Source organism: Genypterus blacodes, unplaced genomic scaffold (assembly GCF_046128005.1).
Source record: "Genypterus blacodes isolate CSIRO-AG114 ecotype Tasmania unplaced genomic scaffold, CSIRO-AGI_Gbla_v1 ptg000260l_1, whole genome shotgun sequence".
In the NCBI taxonomy this organism is placed as follows: Eukaryota; Metazoa; Chordata; class Actinopteri; order Ophidiiformes; family Ophidiidae; genus Genypterus; species Genypterus blacodes.
In genome coordinates this window covers 79663-99346 of record NW_027467053.1, presented here as the reverse complement: position 1 = coordinate 99346, position 19684 = coordinate 79663, and the positions used below count along the sequence as shown (strand labels likewise).

At 43.1% G+C, this 19684-nt stretch overlaps 2 protein-coding genes across 2 annotated transcripts in view; both read right to left on the bottom strand.

Annotated features, from left to right (window-relative positions):
• LOC143017004 (pyrin-like) overlaps positions 1-19684 on the bottom strand; it is a 162856-nt gene that overhangs the window by 137837 nt on the left and 5335 nt on the right. The window lies entirely within an intron of this gene.
• cyp26b1 (cytochrome P450, family 26, subfamily b, polypeptide 1) overlaps positions 15718-19684 on the bottom strand; it is a 29256-nt gene continuing 25289 nt past the window's right edge. Inside the window, exon 7 of the mRNA XM_076171613.1 lies at positions 15718-19471. Coding sequence (XP_076027728.1) covers positions 19079-19471 — 393 coding nt within the window. The 3' untranslated portion in view covers positions 15718-19078. The remainder of the gene's footprint in view (positions 19472-19684) is intronic.

Genomic DNA, 19684 nt, shown 5'->3' with positions numbered 1-19684 from the left:
ACATCTCTTAGCACAGCAGCAACACTTGTAGCACGCAGGCACCACCACCTACATCTCTGTCTCTCACACACACACACACACACACACACACACAGATTGCAGGGTTTGTCACATAAACCTTAACTTATATTATACACACACACACACACATACACACACGCTCTCTCCCTCTCTCTCTCTCTCTCTCGCAGACCACAGAATGATAATTTGAAAAATACAAAACCAGAAGAATCTTCTCCTCCAGCGATGGATTCTTTTTTTTCTTTTCTCAATCTTTTTAATCCACTCTTTTATTTTCTCTTTGTTTTGTTGTAGTTTTCAACAGTCGTAATGGGAAACACCTGGAGTGAATTCTCTCTCCTCTTTTTCTCCTCTCTGCCTTTTGTTGCCTCCAATCTCCTTCTCGCAACAAGGTGCATGGAGCAGATACTGTGGGGACACCACCACCAGATGAGGTGGTGATGCCGGCATCAAATCAGGATGTCTCCTGGAGGCTTTTGGGGGGTGGAGACACGTCCAACTGGGTGGAGACCACAGGACGGATCCAGAATATGATTAAGGGATTATAGATCCCCTTCTAGCCTGGGAATGTCTTGGAATCCCCCTGGAAGAGCTGGATGTGGTCATGGAGAGGGACAGCTGCATCCACAAACCGGACACAGACAGGAGCCCATCCAGTTTGTCCAGATATCGCCATCTGTAGCTATAAACGCTAATCAGTGAGTCTATACATTGTGAGGGCAGTTGCAAAGTCTGATACATTTCCAGATCAACCTTTCGACTGAGCTGGCAGACGGTTAGACGTTGCCTCCGGACTCAACTTCTGGCCGCCACAGCGAACAGGATCCCGAGCTCGCTGCCTCCAAGGAGACGTTAGAATCACTCTGAAATAATCTCCCAAAGAAGCAGGCCAACATGTGGACGGAGATGATGGACCGCATTGTCCGCTTCTTCACAGCCTCTTGTTTGGCATCGTGGACAATATTAGTGGCACCTCAAAGCACTTCCCCCTTCACGGCAAATCAATCAGCTTTTATGTTGTGAGCATATCAATCGTGGATTTATGGCGTAAATATTGTTCCGGTGATGTAATCAAATTCACAGAACAAAACTTGAAGCCCTAGGTTGTAGAGACGACACACTCTCCTTATCCGAATGCTGTAACTTTAGTCCAGGAATTATTTATTTGCCTTATCACTGATTTGGACTTTAAACTCAATTCTTCAGTAGAAAAATCTGGATTCTTTTGGGTTTCACGACTCAATGCCGGACTGCTTGGCCCGGTCGGTGAATTGAATTGTTGATTTGTGCGCCAAAAAAGCCAATTGGAGATCAGATTAGTCGGTAATCACTTACAGGACGTTGTTGTTAAAGTGACTGCAGGAATAAACTGTAGAGGTAGAGTATAACTCTGCATGATGTTAATATACACTGACTCAGATCTGGTAAACTCTAAATCCGTTATATAACCTTGCATTGTGTTATTTAGCATCTGGTAACCCTTGGCTGTCCTTTCCAGCTCAGTGGGGAATTCAAGTCACTGGAGGCAGAAATGGAAAGTGTGTTATATATCACAAACGCAACAAGAAAATCCTTGTTTACTTCTGAATTCCCACTCAAACTCGACCTTTTTAGGTGCGTGACAAGGGTTTTCTCAGGACGCCTGGGCGCGCACAGCGTCCAATGATTGTTTTCGAAATGTGTCAGAGTACAGGATGCTCCTATTCTCACCGTGCGTTTTCCAGACAGTGACAAATGAGCTTTCGATGGAGTTTGTCAACAACAGGGCATCTGTGAGAAAGATGAAGTGGGGGAATGGATGGATGCAAAGAGAGATGGAGAGGTGGGACGGGTTCGGGGGTAAGGGGGGGTAAACGGAGGAGGAGAAGCTGATGGAGGCACCGATAAAGCTAAGAGATGCAGATAGATGAAGAGAAACTTTGATGGAGGGCGAAAGATCAAATCGCAGGGAAGGAGGGAGATGAAACGGAGTGCGGTGGCGTCCCGAGGGTGTGGTGATGCTTCTTGATCATCTGCAATAATTTATGATCTCATAATCAATCACAGGTGATAGATTATCTGCTTAATTAATGACTGCTGTTGAAATGTCGGGGTAATCAAATGGAGGAGCGACTCCCTGACCTCCCTGTGACTCATTCCAGTCTCTTTACTGCTTCAGCTTATGCAAGGGTTTGAATAGAAATTAAAGCTCCTGTTCTCACATGTCACAACTGCACAGATTTGCTTTATTTTCAGCCAAATAAGTGGTTTAATAGCTTGCTTAGATAGACAGAAATAAGCAAAATTCTCTAGATAAGATTTCAGAAACTAGATGCAATTTTAGATCCAACTGGTGCCTACTCTGTTTGTTCTTGTAGTTGTTTCCTAAGTTTTAGCCTTTTCTCTCCCATCTGCACTGACATATGTAGACTGGTATGCTAAACGTATGCTTACAGTATTCTAATTTGTCCATCTTTCTTCAATTTCCCAGTCCCTGAAGCTTTCCCATTAGAAAAATGAATGGCACAGTCGTCTTTTTTATTGTAAGACACTCTGCTCTGGCTCTCCTCATGGTCAATGATGAGCCAGTGAATGTTCTTTTGGTGGAGTTGAGGCTCTGTGCTGAAATATCTATGAGAAACCACAGGGAAGTACGTTGGCTAGATAACCTACGCAAAGTAATGAGGCATAAAACCAGACAGACTACTCTTTGATAAAACTTTGCTCCTAAATGAGAAAAGCAGCCATGAGGGGATTTTCACTTCTATCCATTTCTCAAATGCAGCGCCAAGCGTGATCTGACGGCGAGATCTATCATGTTCCTGGTTGGTGTAGAGATTTTGTTTCGTCTTCAGCTTTGATTGTGCGTCCAAAGCTGGTTAATGATGCTTTTTAAGTGGGGCTGAAGGTCGCCGCGCACTGATTAAACATTGTGGCTTTATAGTCCACGTTGATGATGAGCTATGAATGGCAAAGGACCACGTCGTGTCGTTACGGCCTGTAATGTTCGTGAATTTGAGGTTGTAAAGTTGTTAATTTAACTGTGTGACCTTTTCCAGTCAACCTTTACCATCCTGGTGAACCTGTACAAGTTTAGCAGTGGAACGGTGCGAGTTGATGCGGTGGCGGTCAAATTCGTCCACGGTCTAGGTGCTGTTCTGGGCGTGGCAAAGGGGACCGAGTAAAAACAGTCATCAATCAAAAACACAGATCGTTTTACTGTGAACACAACCCTGATTAGCGGCAGCCAGACTGCTTTTCGCACGCTTCATGGACTCGAGTCTGCAGGGAACTTCAGGCACCAATAAGATGAAACCCATACAGACAATTTGCGTTCCTTCAGCCGTCACAGAAGAATCCGACTTTAAGGTTACATTGACCACGGTGCCGTTTCTATAGACTTTCTTCTTAGTTCTTCTCAGCTCTTATTAGACATTTTACTGCCAACTCTGATTCATTCTCAAGATTTCTTTTGCCCGATTCTTCTGCAGCTCAAATTTAGTTTTTACTTCCTCCAACATGCTCAGAAGCTTGTTAGTCAAATTAGTACTAATATTAATACTTGATAGTAAGTCCTGGCATTCTGTAGTTTGGGAATATGTGGACCAAGTGGAGTTTGGAGGTTTCTTTGAGTGTGTGTTGTGCTGTTGTGGCCAAACAGTTAAGTTTATAATTGGTCTTTGTGGGTGCAGCGCCTCGCGTGTTTAACACCTAATAAGATTTGTAAAAGCCTGTAGCTTGAACTTGGCTAACACGTATTCCCTCTCTGTGTGTGTGTGCGTGCTTGCATGTGTTCTTTGATCTCGGTATGACTCCCTCACCTGCCAAGCTTTACACACCTTTACAAGTTTACCTAAAGTTCATGGCTTTACTTTCTGTCCCCTGTTTGAATGTGACATCTCTCCCTCTCTCTCTCTCTCTCTCTCTCTCTCTCTCTCTCTCTCTCTCTCTCTCTCTCTCTCTCTCCCTCTCTCTCTCTCTCTCTCTCTCTCTCTCTCTCTCTCTCTCTCTCTCTCTCTCTCTCTCTCTCTCGCACACACACTCATGTCCACGTGTACACAAAGCATAGTGGAAGCGTTGTTACTCTAAATTAATTTATATTGTTTAGTTTTAAAACTGTTAGCCAGCAGGAGAAAATATGAGCCGTTTCTTCCTCTTGTGCTATTCCCTCTAAATGTCTCTGTGTGTGTGTGTTTATTTGTGTGTGGTCGTGCATACATTATCCAGAGACCTGTTCCATGTGTTTTTCTTTGTATTTCCCTCCAACTATTGAGTAAATTCTTCAATTTGGGAACATTTCGAAATGTGCAAAGCGCTCATTGAGTCGTTTCCATCACGCATGACTAAATTATAAGCCTTGGCGAGATAAAAAACGGTGAGCCTCGAGGCAATCCATCCTCCATGTTGGCGAGATTTTCCGCTCTCGTCCGAAGATGAAAGTGCAGCAGAGGCGAAGGTTTGACACTTCTCAGAGGTCGCGGCAGACATATTTCCAAGACATCTTAGACTCGTTCCAAACCCACACTTGATTTGTTTTGCCGCGGAGCATTTGTTGGGTCGATCACGCTAAGACCGCTAATGCCTTTCTGTCCCCATTAAGGGTATAATTCCTTCTCCATTCAATCGCCGCAGCACATGAGGAAGACGTCCAGCTTTTCGCATCCCGTATAGGACTCTTCATCATTGAGGCTGTTTGTTTGGGAAGGCATAGCGACCATTTAAACTGACTTTTAGCTGTTTGCTTTTGATTACCAGGAGTCTTTGTACTCTTCAGCTCTTCTCCAAAGCCTTTTTCCACATAAATCAGGTGCAGAACTTTTACGTCTGAATAAGAACTTCTTGAATGCGCAGTTTGAATTAAGCTTTTCCACAGAATTTGTATGGATAGTCCACTTATTCACACCTTCTATTTCTGTCCACATTATTCTCCTTTGTTTACATTAAACATCTTGTCTTCCTCTCTATGTGTCTTTGGTTCGGTGTCATTTTCTAGTTTCTACTCAGACTAATTCTTTGTCTTCTGTTTTTTTCTGCTTTCTCCTTCCTTCCTTCACTCTGGAGTCTATAAAAGAGCTTATTGTCGATGTTTGTTGACATTTTAATTGTGTCAGTCATGTTAATTTGATTTTGGACATAATGTAAATGTCCACCCAAGCTCAAGACAGGCCTGCACAAGCGTGTGTGTGTGTGTGTGTGTGTGTGTGTCTGTGTGTGTGTCTTAAATCTCTTTATTTTCACAGCGATACTAACAAGATTTGTCTGAGCCATTTGACCATTAAACTAATTATCTTCTACACACACACACACACACACACACACACACACACACAGACCTCCAATCACCATTCCGATATTTGATCCTCTCCACCTGACGTTTTCCAGCTTCTAGCCCGGAAAGCCGACACACAAACACACAAACACACCGCTGGAAGCAAAACAAAAAAAACTGTGGACATGCCGCCTTCAACATCCTCGTCTTTATTTTTCATCTTCATCTCGGCGGGATGGTCTCCGCCTGTTTCTGTGGCGTAAACACAGCGAAGCCTACGGCGTCATCTAGCTGTGCATGAACCCATCACCCAGACACAACTTCACTTTGTTTGGATGGAGATTTGGGTTCAAAAGATGCACATTATGGGAAAAGTGTGTGGCCGCTGGTGATCATGTGTGTGTTGTGAGGACCCTATCATTAGTCTAAATTATATTGCGTGCCACAACGTGATCTCTGCGGGTGTAATACAGTGTGTGTGTGAGAGTAAATAGTCATGTATTAGAGTTAGCGCCCGGACATGGTCTGTTATTTTCCTCTTTCCAGGTAATGGATAGTGACTAAGACGACTCTCCACCTTATTATCAGACATCCAGTGACGTCTGCTGGTCTTCACTTGTGTCCAGTTAAGCTCCCTCTCTCCCTCTCTCCCTCTCTCCCTCTCTCCCTCTCTCCCTCTCTCCCTCTCTCCATCTCTTCCTCTCTCCATCTCTCCCTCTCCTGTGTTCGAATCTTATCAAATAATCGAAATTTGCACAAAAGTTTCAAGGCAACTCGGACAAGACTGAGAGATTCTTAAGTGAGTGCTGCTTGTGTGACGCTGCAAGTTGAAGTGGGACCTCTTTTGGACTGTGTGTGTGTGTGTATGTGTGTGTGTTAGAGACTTAGCCCTGTCTGCACTGGTGTTTGGTCTCTTTAATGTTCCTCCTCTGCCATGTTTGACAGTCACTCTCAGAGCAGTGAGCTTGTTCTCTGGCTTTTCCACTCAGGCATAATTTAACAGATGAGATTATGTTTTGCTTCCAGAATAGCTTCGTCTCCAAAAATGTTTGTAGAACTCCAATCTGACTGCGTGCTCTCCACTGCCAGAAACCAGCTTGTCAGCGACTTTGTTTATGTTTCCTCTTGTTCTTCATCTTTCCATGCTTTTTGCCTCTTTCTGTTTTGTTCTACTTCGATTTAGGCCTCTCTTCTAACAAATGTGTCATCGGCCTCCAACATTTAACACACACCCTCTCTGTCACACACACACCTCCTTGAATTGTGTTTTTCACAGCCCCCCCCCCCCCCAGCTTGTAATAATTAGCGTAAATTGGAAACTCGCGTTGCCAGGGTCCGTTGTAGCACACGGCTTCCAACATTCAGGTGGTGACCCCGCTGACACTCTTTCATTTTCTCTCTGTGTCATTGTATCCATCTCCCGTCCAACTCAGTCTCGTTCCCAATGTGCTTTATTGGCATGAAACACAATAGCAAATTCTGCTCCCTCTACAAATTGTAAACAGATGCAGCCGTGACATCGTGACCTTAGTGAGCTGCGACTCTGTAATGTGGCATTCAGCAGCGACTAAGACGAAATACAGTGTGTGAGGAAAGAAGGTGGTCGACGCAAGGAGAGGATTAGGAAATTACCGATGTGTTGTATTACATTAAATGTTAATTAAAGATGTTACCAGTACATGTGTTTATCAGTGCCCGGGGCTACATGCAATTTTGTGCTGCATCTAATTCAGAATCAAGAGGGAAGGAGGAGGAGACACAAGACAAGATCAAAACCTCTCCATTTAAATGAACGACTGAATTGGCTCATCTATCAAAATGTATTGATTACCAACACATGTGAGTCAAATACACTTTAAAACATCAATCAACAAACTATTTTCTTTGCGCAATGGTGTTTCTACCCGACCTCGCAAATGTGCAAATTCAGTACAAGAGGCAGACAACAGACTTTTAAACAGGAGGGAACATCTTGAAATCTGGCACTGTGTTTTAGGAATTAACCCCACGTTGTTTCTTTCTTCTTGGGTTCTACATTTGTCATATCTGCACATCTGTCCTATCTCTTTGTATCTGGTGCTGGATTTGATTCCATTTCTATCTCATTTCATTCTACATGTGCATGTTGCAACAATCTGGTCTCTTGAGCTGCCGAGTCCTTCATCATGCAAGATCATCAAAACAAACACAAACTGCACCTTCTTTTTTGCCATTATGTAACTGCTGTTTTGCATCGGTATTGCAAAACAGTATAATTCATGCACAATTAAGCAGATGGAAACTCTCCGTATCATCTTCTCTCCTTACATCTTTGATTGAATCTTTGATTATTGTGGAAAACATTGAGAAGTCACACACACACAGATGCACACACACACACACACACACACACACACAGATGCTGTAGTCTCTAAGGGCAGGGACCACAGCCATGTTTGTCTCTACGATGGGACAGAGAAGCAGACTGGAACGTGCATTGTTTTCAAACCAGGCGCTCTCCACAAATATCTCCCCCTCAGAGCTGAATCAGAGCGAGAGGGCGGTGTTTGGTGGGGCGGGTGGTGGGCTGCGTGTGTGTGTTTGCGCGTGCATATTGCGGGGAAGAGCTCAGGAGGATTGGGAGTGCTTGGTTTTGGTCACATCGGTGTGCATACCAATAGCGGAGAGGATGAGCAGATGAGGCTGGTTGACTCATTTTAGCACTTAATTTTTGTGTTTCTTTGTTTTTGCTTCTCCACTCGCTCTCTTCCACACACACACATACACACACACCTTCTCTTCCTTCTATCTAGCTAAATTGCATCACAGTTCAGGCTGCAGAGGTGTTGATGACCTCTGGGAGAACACACTCTACAATGGATGGATGGAGACAAAGAATGTTTGTGTGTGTTCAGTCTCATACTTTTGCCTTAATTTCATCTCATAGTATTGGTGTGTGTCTGTTGCCAGCTTTCCAGCGTCCTAAGCCCCCCTCAGTCTCGCATGGCATCAAATGAACTTCAGCATAGATCTGGGATACAAACCAACATCCCGGCTTCTCTGCATTGCAATAAAGGACACGACAGTCCAGCATCGTACCCGCTCTGCTCCTCTGCCAACAATGTGACAATACCAATATTTTACCCCATCGTTTCTGCGCCAACAATAGACCAGGAGAATCTGGGAATTCCGGGGGCAGTGAGTCCTCTGGGATTTAGTGTCAGCCGGCAGAGTTTTGCTGGATCTCATTTGATACGTGGCGTTTTTGAAATCCAAAATTGTTCCTCTTGGAAGACCGAATGTCGGGATCTGCTGTCTGATGTTTGAATATTTTTAATTGTTTTCTCACTGCTTTCCAGATTGGCAGACGTTGGCGCGGCTTTTCAGTTATTCAATATTGGAAACATTCCGAGCGCGACGTGAACAAAGCCTGAGGTAAGCCAGGCCTCACACCAAACCAAAACCAAACCAAAGATAATAATAATTAAACCGAGCCTGACCTGGGAAGAAGCCGAGTTTCCACAAATGGTGACACGGCATGGCTGCAGCAGAGGGGAGATGAAAGATCGGGGGGCCATTTGAGCATTTTATGTAAAATACTTCAGCCCAAGTAAATGCAAATGTAATGCTAATTCAATCATTACAACCTGATGAGTGCCATTTGTGGGATTTTTGTCGTACAAAATGTTCCCTTTCATGAATTGGAGCTTGTTAACGATGAAGTATGAGACATTAAAAGAACGGGTGGCTTGCTGAGACCAAGTGTTAACTTTCATGCAATTTCAGCATTTTCATGTTTAGTGTGTTCAGCCTGTACAATATCAGTGCAGGAGAACAGGAAGTGAAAACGAGGCCTCAGCTCAGCTCAGTCACCTCAGCTTCAGGCTACAGAACGCTGGTATACATCCAACAAACCATGAATGTTCCTGTAACATAAGTCCGTTATTACCACTTCCTTGTACTCATGGAGAATATGTGTCAGAACTGTCCGTCCGTAGAGTTTGTGTTGGCACAAACAGATAGTCGGTGGAGTGCAGATGCTCTTTGTCATCAGAGAAAGAAATGATGGGACTTGTTTTCAGCATTTGGCAGCATTCAAAAATAAGAACTAAAAATTGAACGTACGCTGTTGATTTGCCAAATTCATGCATCAAAGCACTCAGATTAAGTTTAAAAAATGTACTTGGCAGCCTCACATGTACCTGGGCACTGGGCCCGGATATTAAGGTTGTATGGGAAATGCTGGTCTTGTAAATGAACTCTTCAAATGTCAGCACTTGACAATTTCGTTTGTGTAGCTGGGATTAGTTTTATAATGAGGTCAGCTGTAGTTGATGGCAGAGACTTCTCTCTCTCTCCCGCAGATTGTTGGGCAGCCGCTGCGACGATCGATCCGCAACGTTTTAGCCATCGTCTCAAGTTTCCTGTAAACAACTCCAGTCCTCCGTGTTGTTTTGGTGTTAAATGTGTCGGGAGTGAAGAGAGGAGAATCCTTACATTGGATGAAAACAATGTGCCAAAGTTCTGAAGTATACAGCCGCAGTGAGGGGGATGCAGGTAGTCCAGGGTAACGTGTCCGTCGCTAACGTACATTGTCTTTGGCACATTTGGCCATTTTAGAGTTTTCACCTAATTTGAGTGTGTCTCTGGGAGGAAACGGAGCATCTGAACCATCACTCACTCATTACTGTATGTGAAGTTTGAGCTTCCAGTTGCCTACAGGTCAGCAGCGCCTTTAAGGTCACACTTAGAATTCAACTTTGTTCAGATTGAATCCCTTTAGGTTACTGAAGATGCAAACTGAAAACTTTGCATCGCCTCATCTCTTGGCGGTGGCCTGCATGGTTTGTATGGGTTTATATTGAAAAGATGGAAGATGGAGGTACCGGGTTTGTTTGTTTCTGTAACAGAGGTTTAGATTTTGGGAAAGTTGTATAAAAATTAACAAACAAATCAAAAATGTGTGTGTTAATTCTAAACGTCTCTGAGGGATGAGAGAGGAGAACATTTGTGGGCATGAACTCTTTGCTTCTTGCTGTGTTTGTGTCTCTTTGTTCGTGTCTCTCTCCTCCTAATGAACAACAGCACTGCTCCTCTCCTCCTCTTCATCTCTCTCTTCGTCCATCTGTCTCTCTGTCCTCTATCTCTATTACTCCCGCCCTCCGTGTCTTGTTCTCTTTTCCATAGTAATTAGCTCCCCTCCAGCCCAACTTCAAACCCTGTGGTCGGAAATCTGCATTCCAAGGATGGAGAGAGGCTAACGGAGGAGAGGAAGAGGAGGGAGGATGAGAGGGGGAGAGAGAGAGAGGGAGGGAGGGAGGTAGAGAGGGCAGACGACTGAAAGGAGCCATTGTTCCTTTATAAAAGCAGATAAGAGCCCAAAAACTGGAAGGCAAGTGTAGTCAAAATAGTCCTGACCGTGCGTGTGTGTGTGTCTCAACATTTTAGATGTTAATGCGTTGATAGGGGAGGTTGAACTGCTGAGCCAAAACAGAGATCTGATACACACCCTCTCCTCCTCTTCCTCTTGCTCATCCTCAATTCCTTTTTTATTCATCATTTAATTCCTCTCTCATCTTCCTCCCCTTTACTCATCTTCAACCCTGCCTCACTCTTTCTTTCTCTTTCGTTTCCCCTCCCTCCTTTTCTCCTTTTCCTTTTCTTCCACCCTCCCCTCTTCACCCAGTGTATCATCTTCATGTCGTCCCTTCTTCTGATATGTTGTCTGTCCATCAGACTCTCCTCTATCTTTGATCCACTCTGGTTTCTCAGTTCTTTCCTTCTTTCCTCTCCTCCATTTCTCTCTCTTTCTCGTCCCCTGAGACAAAGCCCACCACCCTTCACAGAGGAGATGATTCATAATTTTGGGTGCATTGTAACACGTAAACAATGTGAAGCAATTACTAAAACCCGATTTTAAAAGTTTATTTCATTTTCAGTTTGATAAACCAAAGTGCTTTTGTCGTTACTTCGCTCCCAGCTTTCGTTAACGTTGACTAACCTTTGTTTGGAGCGGCCCGAGCGTAACATCACACTGGGTGAAAACACACCCGGGTCCGATCGGGCCTCTGACTGAAGCCATGTAGGTGTGATCTTTCTCCTGGAGCTTAATTAGGTCTGAACTCTTGACCGTGAAAGTGGAGCACTTTGACCTCGACGACAGCAAGAGCGGCAGAGTCACCGCCGTCTCTCGGGCCGCGGAATCGGATTACCGCCTTCTTACAAACTCTGAATATTTAACCACCTGGATATCAATCACTTGTCACTTACTGCTCGTCCTCTCCTCCTCCTTCTATCCTCTTTTTGTACCCTAAAATCTGTTTCTTGCTCCCGCTGAGTTCTGACCGTCCCTCCCTGATTCACTCCCTCACCTCAATGAACATCAGTGATCTTCCCATATCTCTCTTTCTCTCTCCTTTCTTTTGTCTTTTCCTCTCTCCCTCTCCTCTCTGGGAGAAATCAATCAAATACGATCAGAACCCATGCAGATGATTGTAAACCGATCGCTTCCATTGATCAGATCTCCTCTCGTCTCCCTCTTGGTGCGTCAGACCGGTAACATTATATGAGGTCCAACTTTCTTTTATCAGTCAGATAGATTGATTATTTGGCTCTGACAGAACTCATTAAATATGCTGCAAATATCAAGTTTCCTATTGATCGTTATCGTCTTTTGTAAGTCTTGCAGTGGATTGTGTCTGTTTTAGAAACGCACAGAGACTCGCAGACCTTTTTCCAGTGATCAATAAGAGTGATGTCATAGGCCGTCTGAACCTGATACTAACTTCATTACCACACCGATCAATAATTCAGCATCAGGCCGTCTGGGGGTTAAAACCTGAAACAAAACAACACACAGATCTGTTTTCAGCTGTGTGTCATGCTGAGGAACACACTTAAAGCAGCATTTATCACCTTCAGACACACACACACACACACACACACATTCACAGTGTGTTTTATTTAGTGTCACGTGATATGGAGTGAGATCAAAGGATGAGCACACCTTGAATACATTTCTAATTCGTGGTATTTCATGTCATGTGTGTGTGCGTGTGTGTGTGTGTGTGCACATACGCTCGTTCTTGCATGTGTTCTTTGAACTCAGCATGACTCCCTCACCTGCCAAGCTTTGTACACCACTACAAGTTTACCTGAAGTTCACGACCCGACACACACACACGCACGCACACACACACACACACACACACACACACACACACACCTTTGTAATGATTCTTCCTTATCTCTGAATTTATCTTCCCATCCCGTAATTGGCTCCACTTTCTGTTCCCTGTTTTAACGTGTCATCTCTCTCTCGCTCTCTCCCTCTCTAACTCTCTCTCGCTCTCTTGCTCCTGCTACCTCTCGTTCTAATCTCTGGCACAGTGTGTTTGTCTCTGAAATGTAGTGGAGTAGAAGTAGGAAGTACTTTTGAATTAACTAATTTCTTTCTTCATATTTGAGTGAATTCTGTTACAGTACTGTTACTTTTGTTCTTCTTCTTGAGTATTTTTTTCCTCAGTACTGGAGTTGTATGTTATAGACTCATTTTACATATCAAAAGTACTTTACTAAGGAGATATCTATTTTTACTTTGGCTTGGCTTTGAGGTTCTTTATCACAGCTCATGAGTTTTATTTTGACTCCTCACTCGCATTCTGTTTGTACTTTCACTCTTGCAGTACTTAGGCACTTTCGTTCTTTCGCTTTGATTGACTGAAGAAAGGATTTGATGGCTTTTTCTGGTAGTGTTGCTCTATCTTTCTATCTGAGAGTCTTGTCCTTCCAAACCTCTCTGAATGGTGTTTTGCTTGGCGCCCATAAAGACGTTCGGAGACGTTCGTCATCCTGCTGGAGGTACAGATGTGTCAAACCAGGAGCAGCTCACACATGTTTGACAGTTCATCATGAAGGGAAAGCCCACACTACTGCAATAAGCAAAATAACACACAGAAACAAAAACACACTGATACAATGCCCAGAAATATTGAGACTTAAACAAGTACATGTCTGCACACGTACACTCTGAGAGAATGAAAGACACACACACACACACACAACATTGCACACTGGTTCTCTTGGCCAATTTTGGGCCAAAATGTCTCATCGGGATCTATGAGAATCTCAGTCAAATAGATCCTGAGTCTGTTCTATTTAGACTGAACCTTTTTTTTCCACTGCTGGAAACCATCAGCAGGGCTCACAGCCGAGGATGGAACCATTTTCTCTTCTTTCTGTCCCCAAACAGTTCATCTTCTCCACCTTTGCTTTCTGCTCAGCTTTTTGTTTTCCTCGTGGTTTGTGCTTTTTCACATTTTCTTCTTCTACTGACGGTTTGCGAGGCTCCGATGTTTTCCATTGCTGCAGGCTCGATTGTTTTCTCATCAAAGACCACAGCATTTTCTCACGCAGAATGCACTGCGAGGAAATCGTCCAGTCACGGTCCCACAGAAATCGTCGCTGTTGGCCCATGGCGTCCACAGTTACATGTTAATATTTGACAACAAAATGTGAGCTGCATTAGAACTCTGAAAAGGATTCTCCTCAGTATGTGCGCCATTTCAGACTTTGAATAGTGGAATTTCCATGAACCCTGATTCATCTCCTACCCTGACTCACATTTTAAAGTCCTGACACTTCCTTGTACCTACGATTTCTTTTCAAATTAAGCTTTTATGCCAAAACAGGAAGCAGTATAACATTTGTAAAGTCAGATTATCCTGCAGGTCTGCGAGGGTCCATGGGATTCAAACACACATTTGTAATTACCCGTCATTCAGTCCCTTGATGTTTAATTCCCTCACCAATATTCACTCCATCATCCCAGCCTTAGATGGACGCTCACACTCAGTCAGAATGAGTGTGTGTGTTGTTTGGTCACCCTCTATCCTCAGTCTGTAGGATTATCTCCCGTATCTGCATCTGAGTGAGTGTGTGTGTGTGTCTGCATTAGGACTGCTGGATAATAGCTGATGTTTAATCCTTTAAGAGAGAAGAGAGTCACAGTCCTATGAGGACACACAGGCCCCTCGCCCTTCCTCATCATCTTCACCTTCTCTCTTTTACTTTTTTCAGAAAATATCAGTCATTTTAAATAAAACCGTTTTTCAAATCCTTTCATTCAGTCAGGTTTAGCCAGATCGTTCAAATCAAATATACATTTCCACTGCGGGGCCTTCAGCCTCCATAGACTGTGTGTGTGTGTTATATGCATATGTAAGCAGCATATGTGCACAGAAAGAGTTTAAAAGTTAAACATGGTCTGTTTGGTGCTTATAGGTTCAGTCAGTCAGTGGTCACAGAGCTCCACCACATTCACGATAAACATCAAATCATGGTCGCAACACTACAGCTTACATGACGGGGTGAAAAACACACACACACACTCGCTGGTGGTTCCCTTGCAGTGGTTCACATTGGAGTGTTTAGTGTGGCAAACTGTCTCTCCTGGTGGCAAAACTACAAAGAGCGAACTGAACTTCTTGTTCTTTAAGTAGAATAGGATAGAATAAGATAGAATAGAAAAGACTTTAACGTCCACAAGGGGAGATTTGTTCACGATGGCCAATGTGGCTGGCAATCACACGTGCACACAGACAGACGTGTCCATGGTCCACAGTGCTGATTGAATGTGTTTCACCCTGTTATGGCTCAGGATGGCAGTGGAAGTGTTGTCCCCTAACTGCTCCTCATGTGCATGTTGCCCCTGACAGCAGTATTTGAATGGTGAATATGAGGTCACTGTAAACCATGTCTATCAACTGTCCATACAAATTCATAGCTATTTTCATTTTCTATCAGTGAGCGTTCATCGTTTTGTATTCATTTGTCTCATTTCCAAAACTGTGTGCACACTCAAACCACAGCTTTCAAGTGTGTGTGTGGAGTTTTGATCATCTGTGCTGCATTGTAAGATCTCTGCATCTCTTTTTCTGTCTCTCTCTCTCTCTCTGTGCCCCTGCATTCGCCGTTTTCCTCGTCTCTCCATTGCGTCGCCTTCTCCCAAGATCTGTCTTCCATCAAGCTGACGAAAAGTCACTGACATGTCGCCGCCTGTTTGAGGCAGCCCGTCTTATTCCTATAATGCGAAGCAATATGTGGTTTTCCACATGTTGTCTTGGAAGTGCGTTCAGATTCTGCTGCCATAGTTTTTCTCTGTATTCTGTTATTTTTGCATCTTATTGGCTTCTTCCTGTTTTGATTTTGATTTCTGACCAATGAGAAAAGCGAGTGTTCTTCTTCTGCTGGCTTTTGACGTTCGTTTTGGTTAGCTTGAGATTTTCCTGTGTGTGAATCCAAAGCAAATCAGTTTTAACAGCTCAATCACTCTCCATGTTTAGTCAATATTCCAACTGTCTGTGCGGTCATTAAGGCAAAAATGTGTTTATTAGGATAAAATGCAATTAAAGTTTTAAATTGCATGTAAACATAGACTTAAAGTAAAAAAGATTCAGTGATCAGAGCCGTCTTTTTACTTTATACTTTATTACAGGAGTACATTTAACAATCATGGTAACAAAAAAACAGAAAGGAAGAAAGTAGAACAAAACATTCATATTGAACCTAAGTGAACATTTTCCTGTAAAAAGAAATACAAATATTATATACAGAAAGAGACAGAAATGGTCAGGTGAAGTGGAGTCGCATGGCACTTAAAAAATAGAAATACCTCGCAAGTGCTTTCTGTTTTCCATCATTAATACCAAATAAAATGCAGTGATAATAAGTCTGAATAACAAAACAAATAATTATTACAGTAATCAAATCAACAATATTAACATTTTAAACACAGTTTACAATATAACTGAAATACATAATATTCTAAATACATCCAATATTTACCAAAGACCTTTCTCATTCAGGCTAAAAACTCTAAATCTGTAATAGAATAAAAAATAGCATTTCAAATATCTTATAACAACAATATTAATCGTACAATAACATTAATATTAGGATATTAGTAGACGTAAATAGCTGATTTTCCCCATGGCTTGCTAAAGAAAGGAATATTGTACAAGTTAATATACACTATAACCTATGAACGCTCTCTGCTTTCACAAAACGCAAATACTTTAACCAGCTAAATTATATATAAAAAGGGAAAGAAATCGCAAATCTCACTCCATACAAACTATAGTTGCAATCTAGAACTCTCAATTAGAAAATGTACACAAGAAAAGCAGCAAAACAAACAATCTCTATTTTCATCACTTTAACATCATGAAGAAATCAGTGGAGTGGTTGGTAGAAAGAGCGAACAATGTCAGAATCCTTCTAGAAATGCTATCGGACATCAGCTCGTCCGATAAGAAAAGCCATCCGAGCTTGACCCTGCCCTCTCCGAAATCTCATTGGTTCTTCTCTCAGGCTTCGGTTTAGAATTCAGAACCCTTTTGGAGGATTTCTAGAAAGTCCCAGAGTCGCCGAGTTCCGCTAACTCCCAGAGTTCGGCTGTGGAATATTTTCCACATTTGAGGAAAATCTTCCTCCCCAATTTTGGAACGCAGAAGTTCTAAAAGTTCTGATTGTGCAATCACCTCGATACGATAAATCTCTTTCAGCTAATAAAGTTGCTCAAACTGTGGAACTTGTTTTGCATTCTTAGCGTTGATTGGAGGAGCAGCAAGACAGAATGTCACCTTCTCCACAGAATTCATAACGGCTGCCCCGAGGAGACGAAACATCAAAACAGATCACAAACAAACAAACACAGAATGACAAAGCGACACTCAAGCAGCATGTATGTAGGTCTCATCCTCTCCCCCTCCACCTCATCCCTCTCTCCTCTCCCCTTTCAGCTTTGTGAGAGCAACCATTTGCATCTCCTCATCTTACGCCGCAGGAAATCGACATCGAAAGGTAGGAACAATCTCAACGCAACGTGGAAATGTAGTTTATGCATCAAAGCACAGGTGCAGAGAGGTCCAGAGCAGAGCTGGACCACATCACCTTCTGACATGACTCGGTTAGAGCTTTACAGCTGAGGGACGCCAATTGTGACATTGGATTTGTTGGTTCTTGCACCTTCTTTGTGCCCCCTAAAGCACTCCCTTGTGGGGAAAGGCTATGACAGCTATTGGAATCCCCGTCATCCAGAGTTTGAAAGAGTGGATGGTACAGCTCTGCCACTAAACACTGAGTAGATCTTATGTTTATGTGCAGTCAGTGAGAGTTCACACATCGTGAAGACAACTGGGCAACATTTTGAGACGATGCACGTGGGCAGTCTGAAGGAATGTTTGGACCGTAAATAAGGATTATTTTGGTTTTCAGAAAGGAAGTGATTGGAAATTTGGCAAATGTAAAAGTGAGCATTTGGGATGGACACTTCACTTCTTCATCTGCCCACTAAATCAGTCCATTGTTAGCTGTAATTTTAAGTGATTTTATTATAAGGTTCTATCTGCCCTCAGACCTGTTTTGAGATACAGGGCCTTAAATATTAAACCCATATGTTAAAAAATACGAAATTAACCCCAAAAGAGCATAAGGCATCCTTCACTGATCAAGTTACACTCAGTTTTGACCAAAATGCCAGATAGAACCCTATAGTACTGAGGTCACTTGTAATACTAGATTATACAAGGGCACAGTTTGTAATTGGGTAATTGAATCATATTATACCTATGTATTGTTTGTTATACTATTTAAATGATTCTGGAGAAGAGAGAAGTAAAATCCTAAATGTAGTAGTTCAAGGCAGCTTGACTCCCATTTTGGTCTTTAAGACGTTTCACTACTTGAACGAGCGATGAAATGTCTTGAAGACCAAACAGGAACTTTCGCTGCAAGATACCTGACGTGAATATCAAAAATATTCTAAATATCATCTTCATAATCAATTAAGTTTATGCACAAATCAGCATCAAAACACAAGATGGTTACAGGAAAGACATGCCTGTGTATGTTGCTTCTAAATGGTATGTGTCTCCTGAGCCCTCCAGTCATTGGTTCTCAACCCTGGTCATCAAAACACTGCATATGTTTCATCTCGACCTGCTCTACACACATCTGATCAGGTAAATCAGGCGTATTTAGCCAATCAAACGCTCACAAACACTCAAATCAGAAATCCGGCAACAGTAGGGCAGGGAGAGATGGAAGACGCAGCATGTTTGGGGTCCTGAGAACCACGAGGGGACCTTGTCCCGTAAATAACAACACATGTTTTACTGCATCATGAGTGATCGAAAACAGTCAAACGAGTCTGATCCATAACTACTATCTGACTGCATCTGTGAGCGGGTAAACTATAGGAACCTGCAAATCCTTTAAGTAGAAAACTTAAATCTGGGTGGCACCTGGAATTCTGGTCCCACATGAATGAATTGTCAGTCTTGTGTCTCATTTACCCTGCCAACACTTCAAATGGTTCATTGATTTGCTAGCAATAAGCTCGAATATCATATTTGTTCATCCAATACCCTGTTTCTTCCAGCTCACCTTCCTTCCACAACCGTCTCTACTTTTCTAATTTCACCGCGTCATTTCGCCATAACATCTTCCTCTCATTGTGCATTACCCACATTCTGTTTCTATTTATATTACATAGCTTTTTTTGTACATACAGTTTGTATATTTCTTTAAAAATACACAGAATAGAGCATACGTAAGAACTTTTTGGCAGCTTCTTCATTTCTCTGAGGAAAGTCCCGATCATCATTAGCTATAACAAGAGACAAAGACTTCTGCTTGTCTGTCAGTCTGAAAAGGAACTTCCAACTTGGCAGAACAAAGGGGGAAGGAAAAACATCTGCCATTCCTTCTTTCCTTCCTTTAATCTTCCTCCATCATTCGCCCCCTTTCTCTCATTGAACCCCTCACCCTTCAAACCGTCGCTCCCAGCAGCTCGTCCGACTTGGCCATGATCTCGTTCTGGTTGGAGTCCAGGCCGTAGAACTTAACCTTCAACCCGTCGACCGGGTGGACGACGGGCACCATGACCACACGTGGGAAGTTCCGGCTGGCCAACTCGAAGCGGCTGGTACTGGCCAGCTCAATAGCCAGGATGCGTAAGAAGAGTGTGGCGAGCTGCTTGCCCAGGCAGGACCGGACACCGCCGCCAAAGGGCAGATAGTGGAAGCGTCCCTCTTTGTCTTCACTTCGCTCCTGACTGAAGCGGTCGGGGTCGAATGTGTCCCCATCTTTGAAGACGGATGCGGTGTCGTGGGTGTCCCGAATGCTGTACATCACACTCCAACCCTTCGGAATCTGAACGCCCTGGAGGGAAAACACAGTAATCCTAAATTATATGGAGTCACACCTTGTTGAGTTTTCAATGTTTTGTGTTTTCACCTACAGTTCTGTTCCTTGAATGCACCATGGACTACTTTAGAACATATGGAGAAACAAAGGACTGTGAGCCTCGTTGAGATGCTCATGAAGCCTTGTGTTTCCAGGTAGATTCCTGTCACTTGCTCAGACTTTTCTCAC